The sequence below is a fragment of the Eptesicus fuscus genome, chromosome 20 (assembly GCF_027574615.1).
Source record: "Eptesicus fuscus isolate TK198812 chromosome 20, DD_ASM_mEF_20220401, whole genome shotgun sequence".
In the NCBI taxonomy this organism is placed as follows: domain Eukaryota; kingdom Metazoa; phylum Chordata; class Mammalia; order Chiroptera; family Vespertilionidae; genus Eptesicus; species Eptesicus fuscus.
This window is the reverse complement of record NC_072492.1, coordinates 20,402,839-20,426,010: the sequence shown is the minus strand read 5'-3', so window position 1 is coordinate 20,426,010 and position 23,172 is coordinate 20,402,839. Positions and strand designations below refer to the sequence as shown.

At 37.7% G+C, this 23,172-nt stretch overlaps 1 protein-coding gene across 2 annotated transcripts in view; it reads right to left on the bottom strand.

Moving 5' to 3' along the window:
- NF1 (neurofibromin 1) overlaps window positions 1-23,172 on the bottom strand; it is a 237,669-nt gene that overhangs the window by 73,897 nt on the left and 140,600 nt on the right. For both annotated transcript variants that reach the window (XM_008147785.3, XM_008147786.3), the window contains 2 exons: window positions 22,227-22,373; window positions 19,202-19,312 (listed from right to left, as the gene is read on the bottom strand). In XM_008147785.3, coding sequence (XP_008146007.1) covers window positions 19,202-19,312; window positions 22,227-22,373 — 258 coding nt within the window. The remainder of the gene's footprint in view (window positions 1-19,201; window positions 19,313-22,226; window positions 22,374-23,172) is intronic.

Below are 23,172 nucleotides of genomic sequence, written 5' to 3'. Positions count from 1 at the left end.
CCCTAGGGCTTCTATTTTACTAGGAACTTATTTATCACCAGTCAAGTGAATTCAAATAACACAAACACAAAAGCAAATACATAAGGGATAAAGTAGTGGTGAATAGGATGTGCACTGGTGTCAGAGGTTCTAGGCCTAAATCCTACCTCTGCCACTTCTCAGCTGTAGAACCCTGGACAAGTTAACACTGCTCTACATCACAGCTCACTTACCCTTACTTAAATGGTCACAAATATGCGCTACTCAACAATCTTCCATAACAATGCTCTGAAGCAATATAAATTCCTTTAACAAACACCAAAAATGTTAGACAAAAGTCAACCTAAAATCTGTTATAAGATTATTACTTTTGAAGTACATTTTAAGAACTGCCATGTAAATACCAGGTATTTACAAACATAATGGTTAAAAGTAAAAAGTTATATTTCTATTAAAATTAGAATCAAGAACCAATACCTATTATAATCAATTTTTTTAATGTTATTTGGGAAATTCCAGAAACAGAAATAACAGATAAAATTACAGAAAAATAAGAAACAAAATGATTATTATTAACAGAGGAAATAATTGTCTATCTAAAGCAGGGGTGGGGAATGTCTGGCCCAAGAGCCAAATCATTTGGTCTGGCTCTGCCAAGGCATTAGGGGTGAGTTAGTTAAATGTTTGACCAAATATAGCATGCTAATTTTTAAGTTGATAAGTTTGTATGGCCAGCAAATGATGTTATAAATACCAAATGGTCCTTGGCAGGAAAAAGGTTTCCCACCCCTGACAAGGATTCCTCAGGAATGCCTTCAGAAGAATAACTTTAAATAAGTAACAAAATAAATATGAAACATTAAAGGTTTTCTCATGTGCTAGCAACAAATACTTAGAAAATTACAGGGAAAAGATACCATTCATGACAAAAACAATACATCAAAATAAATATAACATTCACATGAAATGAGTAGGGCCAAATGGGGAAAGGTAAAACACAGTAAGGAGAGGTGCAAACTTGATGGAGATGATAAACAGAAGTCTCTTCATTCATTTATTTTTTCACTCAATAAATATTTATTCAGCACCTGGAACGCACCAGGCACCAAGGCTAAGTACAGAGGTATACCTTAACTCAAAGTGTAAAGTTGTGATTATTTCCAGTATGATTTATGGATTAAGCCAACTCTGACATTCTTATGGGATTCTTTTGGGACCATAACATGAAACACATTCATCTGGAAAAATAAACAGGCAAAAATAGAAAAAGGAAGAAATAGTAAAGGTACCTTAGCCTTTCTTAAAAGGAAACATATCGGCTATAAAAATTAAAGACAGAATGGTAGTGGCATAAAAACAGAAAGAAAGAGAACCCAATATAGAATTCTCTCATTTCCTCATAGGGTTGTTGTAAGGAAAAATGAGATAATACATGTAAAGTGCTCAGTGTTACACAACATTACTTAACACACAGCAAGCTCTGAAACATTGTTAACTTTAAAAGGGAAAAAAATCACAAATCAAAGAGGAAGGGAAAGATTCAATAAAGAATGCTGGGAATATTGGAAAACAGTCCAATTTCACACTCACTTCATGCCTATACAGCAAACTAAAAAAGGTAACATTAGGCCACAGCTGGTTTGGCTCAGTGGACAGAACATCAGCCTGCCCACTGAAGGGTCCTGGGTTCGATTCCAGTCAAGGGCATGTACCTTGGTTGCAGGTTGCATCCCGGCCCCATTTGTATCCTGATCCAGGCATTTGGGGAGGCAACCAATTGATTTGTCTCTCTCACATCGATGTTCCTCTCTCTGTCTCTCTCCCATACCTCTCTCTTTAAAAAACAATGGAAAAATATCTTGGGTGAGGATTAAGAACAACAACAAAAAAACATGCTTCCTTTGCCCAGCTGGCATGGTTCAGTGGTTGAGCATCAATACATGAACCAGGAGGTTACCATTTCGATTCTCAGGTTGCAGGTTTGATCTCCAGTGTGGGGTGTGCTGAAGTATGGGGCAGCCAATTGATGTTTCTATCTCTCTCCCCCTTTCCCTTCCTCTCTGAAATCAGTAAAAATATATATTTTAAAAATAAAAAAGAAAGCATTCAAAAAGGAAGTCTCTTAAGAATTTTAAAATATTTCTAAATCTCTGGGTGAGTTTTATTTTTTTAATTAGAATAAGAAAAAATCTCAAAGAAATCATCAATAAATTTGCCTATATACAGAATCCTCAAATTTCTTTATGCTGAAACAATGAGCCTGATAAAAATATTCAAAGAGAATAAAGGAGATTGTTAATCAAAGCTCATAAAAACAAGAAAAATATTTAGTTTCTCAATGGATAAATGGGCAAAGGACACAAACAGTATACTTAAAAGATAGGAAGCATGGTGCTTGAAAAATATATGGGAATACTAGAGGCCCGGTGCACAAAATTCGTGCACGGGGGAGTGTGTCCCTCAGCCCAGTCTGCACCCTCTCCAATCTGGGACCCCTCGAGGGATGTCCGACTGCCCGTTTAGGCCCGATCCCGGTAGGTCACAATCCAGGACTGCTGGCTCCCAACTGCTCGCCTGCCTGCCTTCCTGATTGCCCCTAACCACTTCTGCCTGCCAGCCTGATCACCCCCTAATCACTCCCCTGACAGCCTGATTGATGCCTAACTGCTCCCCCTGCCAGCCTGATTGCCCCTAAATGCCCTCCCCTGCAGGCCTGGTCACCCCTAACTGCCCTCCCTGCAGGCCAGGTACCCGCCAACTGCTCTCCCCTGCAGGCCTGGGTCCCTCCCAATTGCCCTTCCCTGCAGGCCCAGTCACCCCCAACTTCCCTCCTCTGCCAGGCCTGGTTACCCCTAACTGCCCTCCCCTGCAGGCTTGATTGCCCCCAACTGCCCTCCCTTGCAGGCCTGGTCCCTCCCAACTGCCTTCCACTGCTGGCCATCTTGTGGCGGCCATCTTGTGTCCACATGGGGGCAGCCATCTTGTGTGTTGGAGTGATGGTCAATTTGTATATTACTCTTTTATTAGATAGGATAGCCAACACATAATAATTGAGAAATAGAAATAATATGTGGTACCATCTCATGATTAAATCAGCAAGCAATTTTAAAAGATGTAATAAAGATCAATGCTGGGGAAGACTGAAGGAGTGGCCACATCACATATTATTAGTACAACTCTTTTGGATAGCAGTTGGCAATTGTGATGAGAAAACAGCTCTGCTGAGTTGCTGCCTAGGCATTTCACAGTGTGATAATCCTGTATATATGCAGTCTAAACATTTAAGAAAGGACTGAGTTCAGAGTTCCCACCATAAGTTCCCACTTTGCTTTTCCTGACACAGCTTTTAAAATAAACACCTAGAGATGAGTTTTCAAAAAGTTAGTGATCACTACCCCAACCAACTTATAAGTGCCTGCTCTCCTGCCTGCTCGGTGACCTGAGATGGAGAAGTGCTCTTCATCCGGCTGATTGTGCCCTCCTCACCCATGTTTCTGATATTTGTAATAAATCTTGTGACTTAATGGAGGGTGGAGGGAGTTAATTGGGGAAAAAGGAGGGGGACATCTCTAATACTTTCAACAATAAAGACAAATTAAAAAGCAAAACAAAAAGAAAAAAGAAATTTTGTGACTTTATTTCCTGTTATGAGTGTACTAGAACTGAGCTCTCAAATAAAAAACACCCAGGGTTTTCACTTCCCCAAGGTGGGACCTGGGATGCTGAGGGAGCTACCTGCTGACTCTGTGTGGGTGTTTTGTGCCTCCTCATTCAGCAGGTCATAATTTGCATATTCTTAACTTAATACACCAGCTAATGGGGTTGGGGGGGGGGGGCAACACAACAATGATTAAATACCTGAAAAAATTTAACCTTTAATGTAGTAAATTCTAGGTAAATCATAGCATTCTTTCTAACAGCAAGGAAAAAGGAAACAATGCTAAATATCTACCATTAGGAAATCGGTTAAATAAATGATGATCTACTTGACAAAAATATTGTGTCCAATAAAATATTTATGAAGAGTTTCTTTTAAAGTCTGAAATGTGGAAAATGTAAATACTATAAAGATAAGCAAAAAAAAATAGGATATAAACATACATCTTTATAGAACTACTAGAGGCCCGGTGCACGAAATTCGTGCACGGAGGGGGGTTGTCCCTCAGCCCAGCCTGTACCCTCTCCAATCTGGGACCCCTCAAGGGATGTCCGACTGCCCTCTCACAATCCAGGACTGCTGGCTCCCAACTGCTTGCCTGCCTGCCTTCCTGATTGCCCCTAACCGCTTCTGCCTGCCTCTCACAATCCAGAACTGCTGGCTCCCAACTGCTTGCCTGCCTGCCTTCCTGATTGCCCCTAACCCCTTCTGCCTGCCAGCCTGATCACCCCCTAACCACTCTGCTGCCAGCCTGTTTGCCCCCAACTTCCCTCCTCTGCCGGCCTGGTCACCCCTAACTGCCCTCTCCTGCAGGGTTGATCACCTCCAACTGCCCTCCCTTGCAGGCGTGGTCCCTCTCTACTGCCCTCCCTTGCAGGCCAGGTGCCTCCCAACTGCCCTCTCCTGCTGGCCATCTTGTGGTGGCCATCTTGTGTCCACATGGGGGCAGGATCTTTGACCACATGGGGGCAGCTATATTGTGTGTTGCAGTGATGATCAATCTGCATAGTATTCTTTTATTAGATAAGATAGAGGCCTGGTACAGGGGTGCGGGCCAGCTGGTTTGCCCTGAAGGGTGTCCCTGATCAGAGTGGGGTACCCTTGGGGCGTGGGGCGGCCTGAGCGAGGGGCCTGTGGTGGTTTGCAGGCTGGCCATGCCCACTGGCAACGCAAGCGGAGGCCCTGGTATCTGGAATTTATTTTCCTTCTATAATTGAAACTTTGTAGCCTGGAGCAGAGCCAAGCCTGGGGCTCCCTCCGAGGCCCAAAGCCATTTGTGTTGGGGTTATAATTGAAACTTTGTTGCCTTAAGCGGGTGGGCCTGGCCAGGGTGTGTGGAAAGCTTTGCTTCCCCTGTTGCCGGCGGCAACCCTGGCCTGCTCTCTCAAGCTCCATTCTGCTGCCATTTGTTTGAATTTGTTTACCTTCTATAATTGAAACTTTGTAGCTTGAGTGGAGGCTTAGGCCTGCAAAGCTGGCAGAAAGCTTGGCTTCCTCTGTTACCTAGGAAACCTTGCTCTCTATGGCTGTAGCCATCTTGGTTTGGGTTAATTTGCATGCTCGCTCTGATTGGATGGTGGGCGTGGCTTGTGGGTGTGTCGGAGGTATGGTCAATTTGCATATTTGTCTACTATTAGATTAGATGTATAAAAACAACAAAAAAGAGAAATATACCAAAATGCTAATACTGTGTACCAACTATTTTATTAACTGCTTTGTCCTTGAAAAATGTAAGAGATCTAAGAAAAGAATTATTGGAACAGCTGTCCAAGGGATTTAAGGCTGAGTAGGAGAATAAGAAAATGAGAAGACGCAATTGAACTGTAAATAGGTAGGGGTGGTCAATCAATACACTAGAGCCATGGTCGGCAAACTGCGGCTTGTGAGCCACATGCGGCTCTTTGGCCCCTTGAGTGTGGCTCTTCCACAAAATACCACGGCCTGGGCGAGTCTGTTGTGAAGAAGTGGTGTTAGAAGAAGTTTAAGTTTAAAAAATTTGGCTCTCAAGAGAAATTTCAATCGTTGTTCTGTTGATATTTGGCTGTTGACTAATGAGTTTGCCGTGTGTGTTACTTCACTAGAGGGTCTCATGAAGTAACACACAGAAAAGTACTATCAGAATTCTTGGAAGCACATCTATATTGGATTAGCTTACTTTAGCTCTACCTGGTCATTGTTGTCAGGACTATTCCCCATCTAACCAGACAAGCTCTTTCCTTCTCTTCCCCTTCTCCCCTCCTCCTCCCCCTCCCCCTCCCCCTCCCCCTTCCTTCCCCTCCTCCTCCTCCTCCTCTTCCTCCTCCTTCTCTCTCTCTCTCTCTCTCTCTCTCTCTCTCAAAAACCTTCAATAATTTCCAATGTCTCAGAATAAAATCTAAACTCTTAATATGGCTTACTGCTTCCCTTTACAGTATCATCTTAAAATTTCTTGCTTTCTTACTGTTTATTTTAAACTAAATATCTTTTTTGCCCTTCTAACCTACTTCTCTTGCCACCAGGCTTTCATAGATGATGCATGTCCTCTTTGGTTCGCTCCCTTCCCTCTTCTTCCCCTAGAAAACCCTTATTCATCCTTTGTTTGTAAAAAAAAAAAAGAAAAGAAAAGAAAAGAAGTGTTTTTATTTATTTTAGAGGGAGAGAGAGAGAGAAGAAGAAACAGCAATGTGGGAAACACCAATCAGATGCCTCCCGCATGCCCCCTACTGAAGATCAAGCCCACAATCTGGGCATGTGCCCCAACCAGGAATCTAAGAGGCAATCCTTTGGTGCATGGAAGGACACTCAACCACCTGAGCCGTACTAGCCAGGGCCTCATTCATCATTTTCATTTCAGTTTAAATATCTCTTTCTCCTAGGAGTTTAGTTTTTTTGACCATCTTGATCTGAATTTATAAATAAAAGAATGAATTAATACAGGTCAAAGATGTGTCAGGTGGGCTAACAATGACCTCTTTAAGACAGACTATGTCAAACCACCAAGTCTTATTCTAGAATCTACGTTTCTTCCATTAGTTCAAAATTATAGCTTCACAGTCCAGAGAAAACAGAGATCACAGAAAAGTTAAGAATGAAAGAGGATTTGTTTAGGCTGGTGGTGCTTGTCATATAAGAATTAGGTCTGGGCAGTGGAACAATTGTTACCTTTGGAACAATTTCCAGAGAAAGGTTAATTCTAATATCTGTGAACAATTTAGTACAGGTAGATTGTTCAGGGGAATGAGTCAGGGAAACAGAAACAAATGCCACCTCAATATGTCAATAATGTGTTAAGCAGGTTAGTTTGCTTCACACTTTGAAAAACTGTGGTATAAAGTGAGGTTTTTAAGTAGCTCAACTTTTAAGAAATGCCATTTTGGTTCAGCAGCCCCAACTCTGTTAAACATGTTTAGGAACCAGTTGAGACATACTCAGTACACCCATTTATCTCTTCTATAAACCGTGGCCTGATACTCTGAATTTGTTGGAAATTATTGATAAGCTCAAAGTACAGAAATTAAACATATACATACACAATAAAAATAGCAAAACTGCATAGTTCTTTTTAGATAAAAACAATTCTAAAGCACATTGTGGTTTAACAGAAAGAGCATGAGGTAAGGTTTTGTCACCTGTGTTATTCTCCTGGGCAAGTAATTAAATGTGTCTTCTGGTAAAAATCTACATAGTTAAGAACAAGTGTTCCATATGGGAATTTTAAAGAATAGATTAAATCATGTATATATTTCAGCACTTTGTAGGTGCTGCATAAAAATTTTAAATGTTACTGCTATCCCTTGTTTAAGAGATGCTTGGGTAATTAACAAGACCAGAAATAAAAATGATTGAACCCAAATTGGTACATAATTTCCTTGTATTTGCCCTCTTCAGTCATACTTAAAATAGCTAGTGATTTATTGATCCCATGGGAAATATAATTTATCAGTAAAAAATTAGATATCTGAATATTTCACATGGGTATCTCAAAGTCAAGTATCAGATAAATCTGAGGAAATACTCAATACCGGGAAATGTGGTTTTTCTCTTTGTGTTATTTTGTTGCCCATAGTCACAGTTCAAACAAACTGAACACTCAGGAAGGATGCAGGAGTTCAAATGCCTGTCAAATGCTTGCCTCAAGCCTCAACAGAAAATAAACTAAGATGTAATGGCTTTTCATTGAGACCGAAAAACAAAACACAGAGCATCATTATGGGAAACCAAGGATGCCATGCACCACAATAACCACTGGGAAGGATTTTGTTTGCCAACCAAAGCCTCAGCAACCATTATTGCATCTGAGACACATATAGTTTAAGAGTAACTGGCACATGGCCACATCCACTTCCCAGTTCTATTACTTCGACATGAGTAACTGAACTGTATTTCTTCATACCAATGACAAATAATTAAAGAAAGCAAATGAATGTATAAAAGTAATTTCATCTATTTATAGGCTCTAATATTTCCTTATGGTATGGCTTTTCTACAGTGACTACATAAAATCTTTCTTGCTTTAACAAAGTATATTTGGATGAAGTATTATGACTCCCTTGCCCTGACACTAAGTTAAAAAAAAAAAAAAAAGCTGTATGGTATTAAATATGAACTTAAGAGACTAACTGTAGAAGCTAACGTGTCTTTAAAATGTATTAAAATTAACCAAAGGATCAGAGGTCACCTGGCACTAGTAAAACACCTTCATGTATTAACTATGAGTTGAATATAAATTGATTTTAATCCTAAATATGTGATACATCTAAATTTCTGTATTTTTCTTCAAAGCAATCATGCTTGACTCATTAAATTCGTATTGCAATGAACATATCATTACTGAAAACATCTTTGGGTCCCTCCTTTCAAATATTACTAAGGGCCAGTTTATAAGTCACACAAGGAAAAAAAACCTCTTCTAAAACAAAAAATAGTATTATTCAACTTGTCAAAAATTTTTGCCTTGTTTGTAAAAAAAAAAAAAATTACATGTAATTTTTCTATCGCATTTAAAAAGAACGTTTCATTTGACAGTACTTCCAAAAATGTATTTCCCTAAAATGTTGTGCTAAATGGCAGCAGCGTTTGAAGTAAGTGCATCATCACCTCTAACAGTGACTCTTCAGAAGGAAACAATGTTCACTTGGCTGTATTTAATCTTAGATTCCTGTTTTAGAATTTTCCCATGTTGTTTTATGTAATCAAACCTTGTAAGTATATCTCAAGATTATTTCTTTTTAAGGATTATATACCTATCTACTGAAAGAGGTGAACCACAGTTGATTGAAAAAACAACTGTTTTTTCACAGCAAGAGATGGACTGCAGCCACTTACCATCTAGTACTTGTCAAGCCATAACCACCAGATTATTCAGTACACATCAATCACTAAATCATCTTTGATGAGTAAACCGAAACCTTGTTTCACTTACATCCAAGGCCACTACACTTCTCTAAACCAAGTATCACAAAAAAATAAAACTACTCAAGAAATCTTCTGGCTCAATTCAGAACTCCAATTCTAATCACTCTTCTAAATCAAATGTTCTTTTTTCAAACTATAGTCGTATGTACCTATAATTAAAACTGGTGATTAGTTTTAACACTATCACTAAATGATTACATATATGCAATAAGGAAAAGTTAGGTTCCTTTATTAAGTGTTCTATAAAATGCCATATCCTCTGCTAGATTCTGTGTGTATCCATATGAAGAAATCTAAGACATAGGAACTCCAAGTCCAATAAGTAAACAAAAATTATATTCTGTGCACCCCATGTTCGCTGCAGCATTATTTTAAATAGCCAAGACATAGAAACAACCTAAGTGTCCATCAATAGGTGAATGAGTAAACAAAATGTGGTATACAATGACCCAGAATGTTATTCAGCCATAAAAAATAAAACACTCCGGCCATTTGTGACAATCTGGATGGACCCGAGGGCATTATGAGAAGTAAAAGCAGTCAATCAGAGGAAGACAAATACTGTATGATTTCACTTATATGTGAATCTAAAAAAAAAAAAAATCCACCCAAACCAAAAAACAGAACTCATAGATACAGAGAAAAGATTGGTGACTTCCCAGGGTGGGGGTAAGGGGGTCTGGAAGGGTGGGATTAATGAGTGAAGGTGGTCAAAAGGTACAAACTTCTAGTTATAAGTAAGTCCTGGGGATGTAACGTATAGTATAGTGAATATAGTTAGTTAGTTATATTGTATTGTATATTTGAAAGTTACTAAAAGAATAAATCTTTAAAGCACAAGAAAAAAGTTTTTTAACTCTATGTAGTGATGGATATTAACTAGACTCTTTGTGGTGATCATTTTGCAATATATAGAAATAGTGAATCATTATGTTGTATACTTAAAACTAATATAATGTTATATGTCAATTATATCTAATTGAAAAATAAAGAAAAACCATATTCTAACATGGTCTTTGTTAAATAGTAGTAAGATTTGCAGGGGCTTAATAAAGAGTTATTTATCAAAAATTGCCTAAAAAGACAGACAAGAACAAGTGTTGGGTGGGGATGTAGAAAATTAGAACTCTCATATACTGCTAGTGGAAATGTAAAATGATAAAGTGGCTTTGGAAAACAGTTCAGCAGTTTCTGAAAAGATTTAACATCAAGCTACTCTATGACCCAGCAATTCTGCTCCTAATAAAATAAAAAAACCTGCCCACTCAAAAACTTGTACATGAATGTTCGTATCAGCATTATTCATAATAGCCAAAAAATGGAAAAATATGCTCGAGTGAGGCTTAACAAAAACCAAACAAACAAATCAGGTTTTAATAAGAACTCTAAAAGCATGAGGTCCTCAAATGACTGATGTGAAGAACAAAGGTAGGGAAGGCTCATATCAGAGGTGCTGCCATCAAGAGTTAGACCCTGAAGGAAGGACAGAATTGTGAATGAGGAAGAAGTACTTTGGGCAGGTGGGAAGGCTGCACAAAGATATAGAGGTAGAAGGTATTTAAGAGTCTGAATAATGGTGAATGGTTTTTGTTTGGGGGCATTTAAGTACTGGAGAGATCAGAACTTAAAGTTTTACTTAATTATCATCAAGAGGCATGTGCACCTTAAAATCAGTAAGAAAAAGGAGAGAATGAGCAATCCAAGGTTGGAGAGCCATTTGGCTAGGTAATGATGCAATTAACTGAGAAAGAGATTATGAGAATATAACAAGGTAGAAGAATAGGAAGGGGAAAATGTTGAATTTTAAGTAATTTGAGATCCAGGTGTATGAGGCATCAATAAAGAGTTATCTGTGCATTATCTTAGTACTCTGATTTATAATATCAACTCTGGTTGCTAAGAGGCTTTTAATGTTTACTTCTTAAGTATGATCATGCTAACCTCCAGTTGTATATAAGTACCATATAAATAGGATTTAGCTAGCACTGGCTCTATTCCTTCAGGAGAAAAAAAAACAACATAGCAAAGCAAAACAAGTGAGGAACGTGTTCCGACCTGTACTTCTGCCACTTATGTAGCAATTTCCTTGTATGTCAATGCCATTGTTCACAGCCTGCAATTTTAAAGTATGCCTGCCAATGTGGTAATACAATCCAACTTCCTTGTAAGCTAGTTATTAAGGAAAAGGAGTGATCAAAAGATGAAATTCCTTTTAAAAGTATACTTAAAGTGCTTCAATGTTGGTGGTTTAATGTATTATAACAACCTTTGTAAACTCAGTATGAAAGTATCACTTTCATAAGCAATCCTTAGTTTTATATGAGTAAAATTTAACCTTTTCTAAAAGGTGATGTTGATTATGTACTAGAAATTACATTATGGAACGTTATATTCCTACTTCAAAATAACCATAGCCAGAAACTACCCTATAAACATATATACAAGATGCTTTAGGGAAAACACAACATAGACATCTACCTCTAATATACTTATTTGATTTTAACTTACGATAATCACAGCAGGCAAAATGGTGTATATTTTTCTAGTTAGAGTCAATCCAGTGAAGAAATTCATAATGTATACATGGATAAGAGAAATAAAGTGGCATTCACTGGGTTCTTGAAATAAGCAAGTAGTCTTTAGAAAGACTTGACTTGAATTCCTTGATCTCTGCCAAAGTCCATCTGTTTATACCAGTTGTTTAGAAAACACTCAATAGGATATTTCCAAAGAGCAAATGGCAGGTCAAGTTTAGAACACGTGACTTTCTCTCTTATTATATTTAAATAGCACACAGTGAGTAAGAAATCAGATTCCACAAAGGACACTGGAGAAAGCCTGCATTCTTCATCTTCAAAGAAAAAAACATTGAAAGGTAAAAAACTGCCATTTTCTCAATGACATATTAAAACCAAATGTAACTTTTAACATATATTATATTTTTAGAATTAAAATTTGAGCTTTAAGTTTAAAAATAAAAGAATAGTTAAATATGCTCAACATGGGCCAGTTGCATTATCTGAAGTGTGGCAAGGCATTAGATGTAAATACAGGCTAAAGGAAATTAGCTGTAATTTAAAAAGGGCTCACTATTAAACTTTTGGTGTTTGTACTATGTCTCCACAGTTCACTTCTAAAATACACTAGACTAAGACTCAGATTCAAGTTCTAGTTCTGGTCATTTTTAGATATGCATCCTCAGAGGATATGCTTTTCTATCTGAGCCCATTTGTAAAATGAAAGGGCTAATTTTGATCACTTCTAAATGAACCAAAATGGTGGCATTTCCCCAGTGATGGGAAGAAGTTTCCTTCATTTTTCTCCACTTTTAACAAAGCTATTAGTTCTTCAATTTGTCATTCAAGTCTTAGACTAAATTTCTGTAAATATTTTGAAACAGGAAAATGATGTTCAAGCTATCACTCATCAGCCTTTGCCTTCTGTCTGTTGGTAACACTTCTGGGACAACGACTACCTCAAGTTCTATGGAAGTCTCAAATTCCATGAGTTTGAGTTCTGAGGCAACTACAAATTTTCAAACGACCTTAAAACTCAAGAGAAACCCGAATAATGAGGCAGACCTGACTACCAAGGCAACTTCAAATCACCGAACGTCTCTGAATCCCACGAGTCCAAATTCCAAGACAAACCCGAATTCGAAGACAACCTCAAAGCCCAAGACTCTGAAAACATCAGTGGCCTCAAAGACACCAACCACCATGAAGATGACGACTGTGAAAAGTGGTGGCACCACACTGAATCCAAAGGACAACATTCACTTTCTCTTCTATGTAATATTTTTGCTGTTTTGTGTGCAATGAAGCTGAAGTGGACTTGAACTGTCTGCATTCCTATCTCAGTCCTTTATCATCTGCACAGTAGGAAAATCAAATTTATTTCAACTTCCTTCTAGGAAATTATCATTATCCTAGCTTAATTTAGTTGTTTGCAAATTTTAATTGTGTAAGCTTAATTATTACTTTAATATGACTTCCTTCCTTATAAATGCTTTTAAAAAGCACAAAATACCAATGTTTGCAAAATTGAATTGAAAATTAGATCTTTGCATTAAAAGCATAAGAGAAGAAATGATGTTGGTGTTTAACCAAAGTATGTTTCTGTGTATGTGAGAGGAATGGGGGTAGGGAATGAAGAGTAATGTGTATTGTTCTTATATTATTTTATGTTTTCAGTGCTCTATGAAACAATACACCTGTGTCACTGTATTTCATGAATGTATAATAGTAATATGTTATTACAATAAAAATGATGCTTATTCTGCTAATCTTTGTAATGCATTACATCAGCTGCTCCAATGAAAAGATTCTCTCGCTTTGAGTAAACCTTTGTTTTGTATTTCAAAAGGTCATTTGTAAATCAGATGCCTAGAATTCAGAATTCTTCCTTATAGAAAGATGCCACATAACTATTGGTGAGATTTTTATGCTATTCTACAAAGGTTAATCTAACCCCCAAACCTCGTATTGAATTTTAACAGTGATAATAACCACCCTATTAACAGTGTAGTTGTTAAGGTTTGAAACCCAACTCTGATTCTTTACTAGTTGTGCTACCATGAGTTAAATACATAAACCAGTGGGATTCCCAAACAAACTTCGGTAATAAACTGCCTACAAATGGATCACTTGGGGTGCCTGTTAAAATATATAGATTAGGCTCTACCTTTGATATTTTGATTTGGCAACCCAAAGTAGGGCCGGAGAAATGTTTGTTTGAATTCTCCAGGGCATTCTGCTGGCTAGGTTTGGGAATGACTAGCAACTGCTCTAAGTTTCAGTTTATATACATGTCAATCACTGTTATTAACAATACCTCAGAAAGTTATTGTAAGGGTTAAATGAAAAATTATGTAATACGCAGTTGGTCTGATGCAGAGAGAGCACTCAGTAAATGTTAGCTATTACTATTACTACCACCACCCAAGAAGCAATTGCCAGGTATTTCAGTATTCAAGAAGACGACTCTTCATTGTAACGTTTAAGTTTTATATTTTTAATTAGAGGCCGATGCACGAAATTCGTGCAAGAGTAGGCCTTCCTTTCCCTGGCTGCCGGCACTGGCTTCCCTCTGGCACCCAGGACCCCGGCTTCCCTCCGGCCGCCATCAGGCACCTGGGACCCTGCTTCCTTTGCAGCCCCGGCTTCATCCGGAAGGTCATTGGGTCTAATTAGCATATAATGCTTTTATTATAAATTATTCTTACAAAATAATATGTGCTCTTGGCAACAAGTCTAACAGTACAGAGATATATAACAAAAATATTATAAATGGTTCTTTACCTCCTCCAATCAGACTCCCCTGAGATAATGCGAGTATTATTTAATATGTATTATTGCTCAGTCTATACATCTCTCTCTCTCTCTCTCTCTCTCTCTCTCTCTCTCTCTCACACACACACACACACACACACACACACACACACACACACTCTACTCTGCACCCTGTATGTGTCAGAATCATGCTTCTAGGTCTTTTGAAAGCAGCATTAGAGGACTTCTGTTACGTTTGCCAGCACAGAACCCATTTTCCTCATCCTGATATCGGCAATCCAACTTTCCCTTAGGAAACCCTGCTCCGTAATATTCTCTTTCCAGTTCATGCAATTTGAGTAGGACTGGCTTCCCCACTGAGCTCCAGTCAGGAATGGGCACATAATTCAGACCTAGACAACCATGAAATTCCACCACCTCTCCTCCCCTTGCTATAGTGATTGCCTCAGGAATTAACATGTGACTTAAGCCAGGCCAATAAGACCAGTACTTTTGCTGTAACTACTAGGAAACAGGTGTTTTTCTACTGGGTTGTTAAGCTGGGAGAACACAAACCACTGTAACCAGTTTAGGAAGAGCTGTTTAAGAATAAAATCAACACAAAGGAAGTAGAGTCAAGAGACAGAGAAGACAGATGTTCTCCAGGTGACACAGTTCTAAGCACTGCATGTAGTCATGCAAGAAGCCAGTCCATCTCTTGATCTTCCTAGATACATGTGTCAACTGATACTCCTTTTGGCTTATACAAGTTTGCAAAATAAACTTTAACATATTGCATATTACTCCATAATAGAGACTATCATCATTTATTCAATAATTTCCCTTTTGAAACATAGTTAAATGGTTTTCACATTTTCCCCCCACTATAAACAACACTGCAACAATTGTCCTTTTGTCTTTATGGCACTTAAACTACCACAGGGCAGGAGCATAAGTATATGAGAGCAAATAGCAAGAAAAGGTTAGAAACTAACCAAGTACAAAATTAAGGAGCCCTTTCCTTGCATACCTGAATGAACCTGGGCTTTATACAGGGAGTCAATGGTGCTATGTGACACACTGAGAGAGATGAGATTAGTTTTGTGGAAACATTCTCCAGAAGCAACGTTAAGGTGAACTGGAAGTAGTTATCTGGGGATTAGGAGTAGGAGAATAGTGCTGCATTAGTACAGGTAAGAGCTAGTAAGAGAATCTCCGTGATGGTAGAGGGGAAATGGTTTCAAAATACATCTCCAAGGTACCTAAAATTAACATTAAGATCCAAAGAACAAACACACACACACACAAAAAAAACAAAAATTGAAACACATACCTAAAGACAGCTCCCGATGAAGGAATAGCACTAGGTAGTCATTTTGAATCACAAGACTGCTGGGCTAGAAGCATGTTCTTGACTTAGAGAGCCAGAAATCTACTGCCTAGCCAGTACCTAGCATTAAATGCTTTCCAAACAGAGATTTATTTTTTTAGCTGAACCACAGTTCCTTTCTGGAATCTGAAGTGTGCAATACTGAGGTAATAAAGGAGTTATTACTGGAGCTAAAGCTGAAAGGATACATTAAGAGGAAAATCATGATGTAGAGTTGAATGTGAAGTCAAGAGAGAGTCAAAAAGCATGACAGGCAGCCAGTTCTGCCTCCACCTGGGCAGAATCTGCCTTTTTTTTCTTTCTCTTCAGAATCTACTTTAATGCATGTGTTTCCTGAGGCCTATCATCTTGAGAGAATGACTTCTTTGCAATAGTAAAGGCCTAACTAAAACAACTTAATTGATTTGTCAAGATATCATTTCTAAAATCAAAATGTAGTAACTGATAGTGAGGAAGGTAAAAGAAAGAGGGAAGAATTTTAAATGATTAGGGTTTCTAGAATGGGAAGAGATGGGGATGCTATTAAGAAAGAGAATATGGCCCTGGCCGGTTTGGCTCAGTGGATAGAGCGTCGGCCTGCGGACTTAAGGGTCCCAGGTTCGATTCTGGTCAAGGGCATGTACCTTGGTTTCGGGCACATCCCCAGTGGGGGGCGTGCAGGAGGCAGCTGATCGATGTTTCTCTCTCATCGATGTTTCTAACTCTCTATCCCTCTCCCTTCCTCTCTGAAAAATCAATAAAAAAAAAAAAAGAAAGAAAGAGAATATGGTGTGAAGAAGTTGATTTAAATATACAGTGAATTAAGTTTTGGACATGTCTGTGGACTATCTGAAGGAGACTGAAATCCACAGCTCAAAAGACTAACACATGGTAGTCTAAGTCACAGAATCACAGCAATATCAAAGAGAACCAAGTGTTCTCTGACAAGTTAGCTGTACAGACAAGGCCCTCACTACCATCTGGCCTTGTCTGTGGAGGAACTGAGCTCTCTGCTCTGAGCCACGGTGTGCTCTTCTGTCCTGGAGCTAGGGCTCCCCACCAGATGAAAATGAGGCCAGGAAGAGCTCTAGGTCTAAGGGAAAAACTGAAAGGATTGAAAATTTAAAATTGGCAGCAGAGTCATAGTTTCCTATCTGCCTCTCCCATGAAGATTTTGTGACCTATAAAATTCTGTACAGAGTATATTTGAGGTTTTCTTTTATTTTTCTTACTAGTGGCCCGGGAATTAATTAGAGGAAATATTTTAATATTGCTATTTTGTTTCCATCTCTCCATGCCAGTCTCTCCCAGTCTCTGTCTCTCTTTGTTTTTCTCAGCAGTCCAGGCCTCCCTGCCTCCCTCTCTCCCTCTTCCTCTTTCCCAGCTGGGAGGGGGCGGGGCCAGTGGGGGCAGCTCCACCCTCTGCCTGACCTGGGGCCTCATTCTGAGAGAGGCTCCCAGAGCTGGGAGGGAGGGGAAGAAAGGGAGAAAAGGCTGTGAGCTGGTGGGCGCTGTGTGTATCTGTGTGTGTGCTGTTGTGAGTGAGTGTGAGTGCCGGCCCCGTCTCCCCCGTCCCCGTCCCCGATGCCACAAGTCCCCACCCACCAGAGCCTGCTGCATGCGCAGCCTGGGCATTAGGTCGAGCCTTCAGTCATTGTGGATGTTACGGACCCTGGCTCTATATATATATATAGTGTTTGTTTTTCAATATGACTCTGCTGCCTACGATTATAAGCTAATAAGCAGTACAGCTGGGAATCCTCAGCACCCTCAAGTCACTATATTAGATAGGTTTCCTGGAAATCCCACTATTTAACCCCAGAGGGTGTATGCATCAGGCCCATCCTATCTTCATTTGGCCTTTCTAGATCATTACAGAGAAGGGACACAATCTTACAGTATCTGATCCTGAAGAAAATACCCTGTTTTGAGGTTTCTGAGAAATCTTTGCTACTTATAAACTACTAAGAATTTAAAGGGAGAGGAGGACACACATCTATTTACCTCTCTTACCAATGTTTCACTTTTCATTATTTAGCCAAATTAGGGAAAGTTAAAATACACTACTTATATTAAAGATTAGGTTAGAATATAAATACGGTTCATTTTATAATTATAAAAAAATAAATTACCTTAGGTAATTTACACACAGCAACTGAGATGAAGGTGAGAGAAGACTTTCATGGGAAGGTGAAGAGTTGTTAAAGAGGCAAGCTAAGGATAAATGCAAGTTTCTATACTTTCTTGATACCCTAACAACCCAGTTCTTGGGACTTCTTGGTCTTAACGCTATTTGAATTATCTGATTAAATGAGTTTCACATCTTCCACCTTCCTTTCTTCACTCTTTTCCCATTATTTCTCAACCTCCATTTGTTTTTTACACACTGCCAAGTTTTTGCCACCCATGGGTATTAAGTCTACTGACATAATTCCTTAACTTATGTTAAATTCAGGAACTCAGAAAGAGTAATTTCTATAGCAAGCGAATAGCAAAACTAAGATTAAAGTCCTTGAGATTCCAAAGCTGATAGTCTCTCTATTACATCACATTGTCTCTAAGGTTCAATTAACCATAAGTTTATGTCATGCTAAATGGGAAAAAGTTAAACTGACCAAATAATGTCACAGATGAGTTCTCAAAAGAAAGACAGAATGAAGCAGAAAGAAAAACAGATGAGTTCTCAAAAGAAAGACAGAATGAAGCAGAAAGAAAAACAATGGAAGGGGAAGCAATGCAAGCATCATATCTATTGTTAAGAAGGAGTTCACATCATTTCCATAACAGCTTTCTAGGAACTAGCTTTAATTGAAGACAGCATGAATTAACAATCAATTTTCAAAACTGTCACCTATGCTGTCTTTAGAGAAATTTCCTACAGCTTCTCTGAATTACTTATTAAATTACACTGATGCTGTCTTATACAGCATATTACTAAAAATTATCAGAAAGACACTTAAAAATTCATTTCTGCTTTTAAAAAATGTCACTGATTATCATGTTGTGGATATTGTCTACTCAGAATATACCTGAAAACATAAGATTCTTTGTGATTTTTTTACTCTTGGTAATTAATCCACTGTAGGTAGTATAAAAAAATTGATGTAGGGCCCAGGTGGTGTGGCTCAGTGGTTGAACCAGGAGGTCACGATTCGATTCTGGTCAGGGCAGGTTGTGTGCTCAATCCCCAGTAGGGGGTGTGCAGAAGGCAGCTGATTAATGATTATCTCTCATCATTGATGTTTCTATCTCTCTCCCTCTCCTTTCCTCTCTGAAATCAATAAAAACATTTTTTTAAACTGATGTAGGAAAGAGAAGCCAATATAAAATAGGTAGTATGAAAAGCAATTTCTAATACATTGAGCATCATTTTGGGGCAGGATGGCTATTTACCCAGCTATATTCTCCCAGGTAAACTTGTTTTCAATTCTAGTAAAGTCAAATGGGGAAAACCCAAACTTGCTGTCTCTCTACATTTTCTATCATTTTTTAAAATTCTGTTAAGAGAAACTGCAACACAGTATTTCTTACCTCCGTGCAACATAATAAAATATAGGATTCCCAGCTTTGGAAGTCCCAGCTTGGTAGAAAATATTTAATGTTTTCAAAGCCTTGAACTCCTCTTTTTCATGTACTTGATGCCTGCAAGAAAAAAAAGAACAGAGTGAGTCATAGGCTTTATATTGTCCATTGAGTACTTAGGAAAATCTACACTGAGACCAATGATAAAATATGCAAAATGACAAAATATTAAGAGAGGTAGATAGGTGTCTTTCTCCCTCTCTCTGAAGAGCAACTTGACAACATGTACCAAAATTTTCAAGGTGTCACTCTTTGAACAACAAAGAGTAATTCTTAGAACTACCCTAAGAAAACTAGTGGACAAGGATATTTATCACACAATTGTTTTCAATCATGGTATTTTTTTTTCCAGAAAGAAGCTTTTGAGTATTTATTGATTTTTAAGAGTTCAGTTTATCAACTCTTTTCTGCTTTATTGATTTTGAATGAGTGAGAAAGGCATTCCTTTGCCCATATTTTCTTCTTCACGGGAGTTGATTCTCATGACTGGCATAAGTATCTTTTTCCAGATAGTTACTCAGTTGTATCACCACCATTTATTAACAGTCCATTCTAATCTGTCTGATTCTGAATACCACTTTTATCACATATTAAATTTCCATATGGATTTATTTCTGAAAAAATCATGATTTATTTTTTATTCATTCTGCTGAACACTCAGTGTGTGTCTTTAACCTGCGATTTATGTCATTCAGCAACCTTGGAAAATTCTCATCTGTTGTCTCTTCAAATATTACCTCTTCACTATTCTCTCTAAGCTCTATTTCTGAAATACCAACTAGATACATTAGACCTTCCTATTCTATCATCTAACCTCTGTTAACTTCTTTCAAATTTTCCATTTCATTATGTTTCTGCCCTGACTGGATGCTAGTTCATTTGCTCAGAAATTATCTTCTAGTTGTATATTTTTAAAATAACTTATTTTAAAAATATATTTTCTTTTACCTAATATTTCTATGTGTCTTGTATCTGGGGCATGAGGGAGAGAAGTTATATTATCTCATTCCACAATGTTGCTGGTACCTGGTTAACATTTGTTTAATATTAATGGAATAACCTAGATATTATTTGATAAGGGCAATAGGTACATATAAATGACTGGGAGACTATTTGCCAAATGTTAACTGAATTATCTCTAAGAGGCAAAGTAACAAAAAATTTTAACTTTTTTCTTTAGATTTGTTTTGAATAATTTAATAATTTTTATAGTTGAGAAAATTATAAAGCTACCCTCATTAAAAAAAAAAGAAAAATGGGTCTTAAAGAGCATTAATGGGAACTTAGAAGAGAGCAATAACACCTAACATTTATTAAATATTTTATATATAGTATATCAGACACTGTTCTAAGTATCTTACACACATTAAATCATTTAGTCATCAAAAGCACAGAAGATTGTTTGTAATGGAAGGTAGGGTCTTAGGTAAAAGGAGTAATGAGGTTTCCTTAGAAAAATGGCTAGGACATCCTAAGGAATGTTGAATAAAAAATAGGTTTATGTTTTTGCATTATGTAATTTTCAATAAGGCAGTATGAAAGCTTTGTGTGGAAAATATTCATTTTAATTAATAGGAATAAACATTTGTTACACTGAGAACAATATAACAGAACTAAACATAAACATTAAGCTAGAAAGGAGATTGTTATGAATTCATACAATTTTCAACAATATCAAAGAATTGAAGTCATGTGTATAGAAATTACTATGACCTACAGTAATGCCCCCTTATTCCTAGGGTACACATTCCAAGACCCTCAGTGGATGCCTGAAAACACAAATAGTACCAAACCCTATATAAATACTATTGTTTCTTCCTATACACACATACCTATAATAAAGTTCAATTTATAAATTAGGCACAGTATGAGAAAAACCAAAATAACTAATAATAAAATAGAATAATTATAATGACATATTGTAATAAAAGTTATGTGAATGGCTTTGTTCATTATTAAGTAAAATAAGGGTACTTGACTATGAGCACTGCAATAGTTTACCTGATGAATGAGACAGCTACTAAGTGACAAACAGGTAGGTAGCATATACAGCGTGGATACACTAAACAAAGGAAGATTCACATCCCAGGAAGGACAGAGCAGGACAGCACGAGATTTCATCCCACTACTCAGAACAATGCATAATTTAAAACTTATGAATTATTTATTTCAGGAATTTTTCATTTAGTACTTTCAGACTACATTTGGCCACAAGTAACTGAAACTGTGGAAAGCTAAACTGTGGAAAAGGGAGAATTACTGTATATGTAATATGATTAATAACAGACACTTAAAATGCCAGGCACATTATATGTAAAATCTTATAGCAATATTGAAGTATACTAATTTTCTGAGCCTCAATCTAAATACCATTAACTTTTAAAAGGGTTCTGAAAAATGTTGCAGTGTGGTATAGAGTTCAGCACTTAGAACCAAAGGACCTATGAATTAGATGTGGAATCTTAGGCAAATTAATTATTCATTTTGAGCTATATTTTTTCTTTTTTAATATTTCAATTTCAGTTTACATTCAATATTATTCTGTATTAGTTTCAGGTGTACAGCGTAGTGATTAGATAATCATGTACTTTACAAAGTGGTTCCCAAATATTTCAAGTACCCACCTGGCCCCATAAATAGTTACTACAATATTATTGTATTTTCTTTAACTATAATATGAAAATAATGTTATCCACACTCTTTTATAAGTATTAATGCAAAACACCTCAAAGCAACATGACAAAGTACTATGCAATAAGATATTGTTATTTTTATAAGAAAATCAAAACAAAGCATATTTCAACAATATAAAAGTTAAGAAAAAAGTTAAATCCCCAAACATGGCAATGTAGTTAGTTATTAGGTACATCTTTCCTGATAATCCTCTATCAAAAATATAAGCATATCGAACAGCTGGCCTGGTAGTAAACCTTGCACCTCAACCAAAAAGAAAGCAATCAAGGTGGTACTTTACCTAGTCATAAATTCCTCAAACTTTGAACTGGTAAGATTAAGGCTGGACCAGTGTGTATCTGCCACAGGTTTGTGCTCTGGAGGACCCAGGTATGCAAGAAGCGTTGCCATCTTATCAAAAGGTCGTCTTCCAACAGCTTTGTGATCCCTAGATATAACAAACTGCTTAGAAAAATGGAGCAGTTCACGTTTAGCAGTACACATTTCTTTAGTGTCATTCATTGCCTTTTTTTCCATTGTCAGTTGGGGGTTTCTACTTATTTGTGAAGAGTGCCAAAAAGATGTCAGGGGTTATAAGTTATACACTGAGACTTCTTAGAAATAGGATCACTCCCAAAATACAAAATTTACATAAATAATTCTTATTTTCCTAGTATTCTTAATCTATTACCATTAAGTGGGCAATTAGTAAGTAAAAGTAACCTTCTGATCCACTTTTTCTCAGGATAAAAATAACCTGTTCCATTTTGAGAAACAACTACATAAGAATTAGACATGTTGTCCCTAATATCATATTTCTGCTTATCCAGGGTAAATATAGATTTTTAATAACTATTGAATATTTAAAACTATCTATATAATAAAAGCAACCATTATGGCAGAACGACCAGAACAACTGGTCACTATGATGCGCACTGACCACCAGGAGGCAGATACTCAACACAGGAGCTGCCTCCTGGTGGTCAGCGTGCTCCCACAGGGGGAGTGCCGCTCAGCCAGAAGCTGAGCTCACAGCTGGCAAGCACAGCAGTGGTGGTGGGAGCCTCTCCCACCTCTGCAGCAGTGCTAAGGAGCAGTGAGCCAAGTGGTAAGGAGCAGCAAGCAGGTGGCGGTAAGGAGCAAAGGGTCCTGGACTGTGAGAGGGATGTCCGCAAAGGAGTCCTGGACTGTGAAAGGGCACAGGCTGGGCTGAGGGACCCCCCATCCAGCACACGAATTTCGTGTAC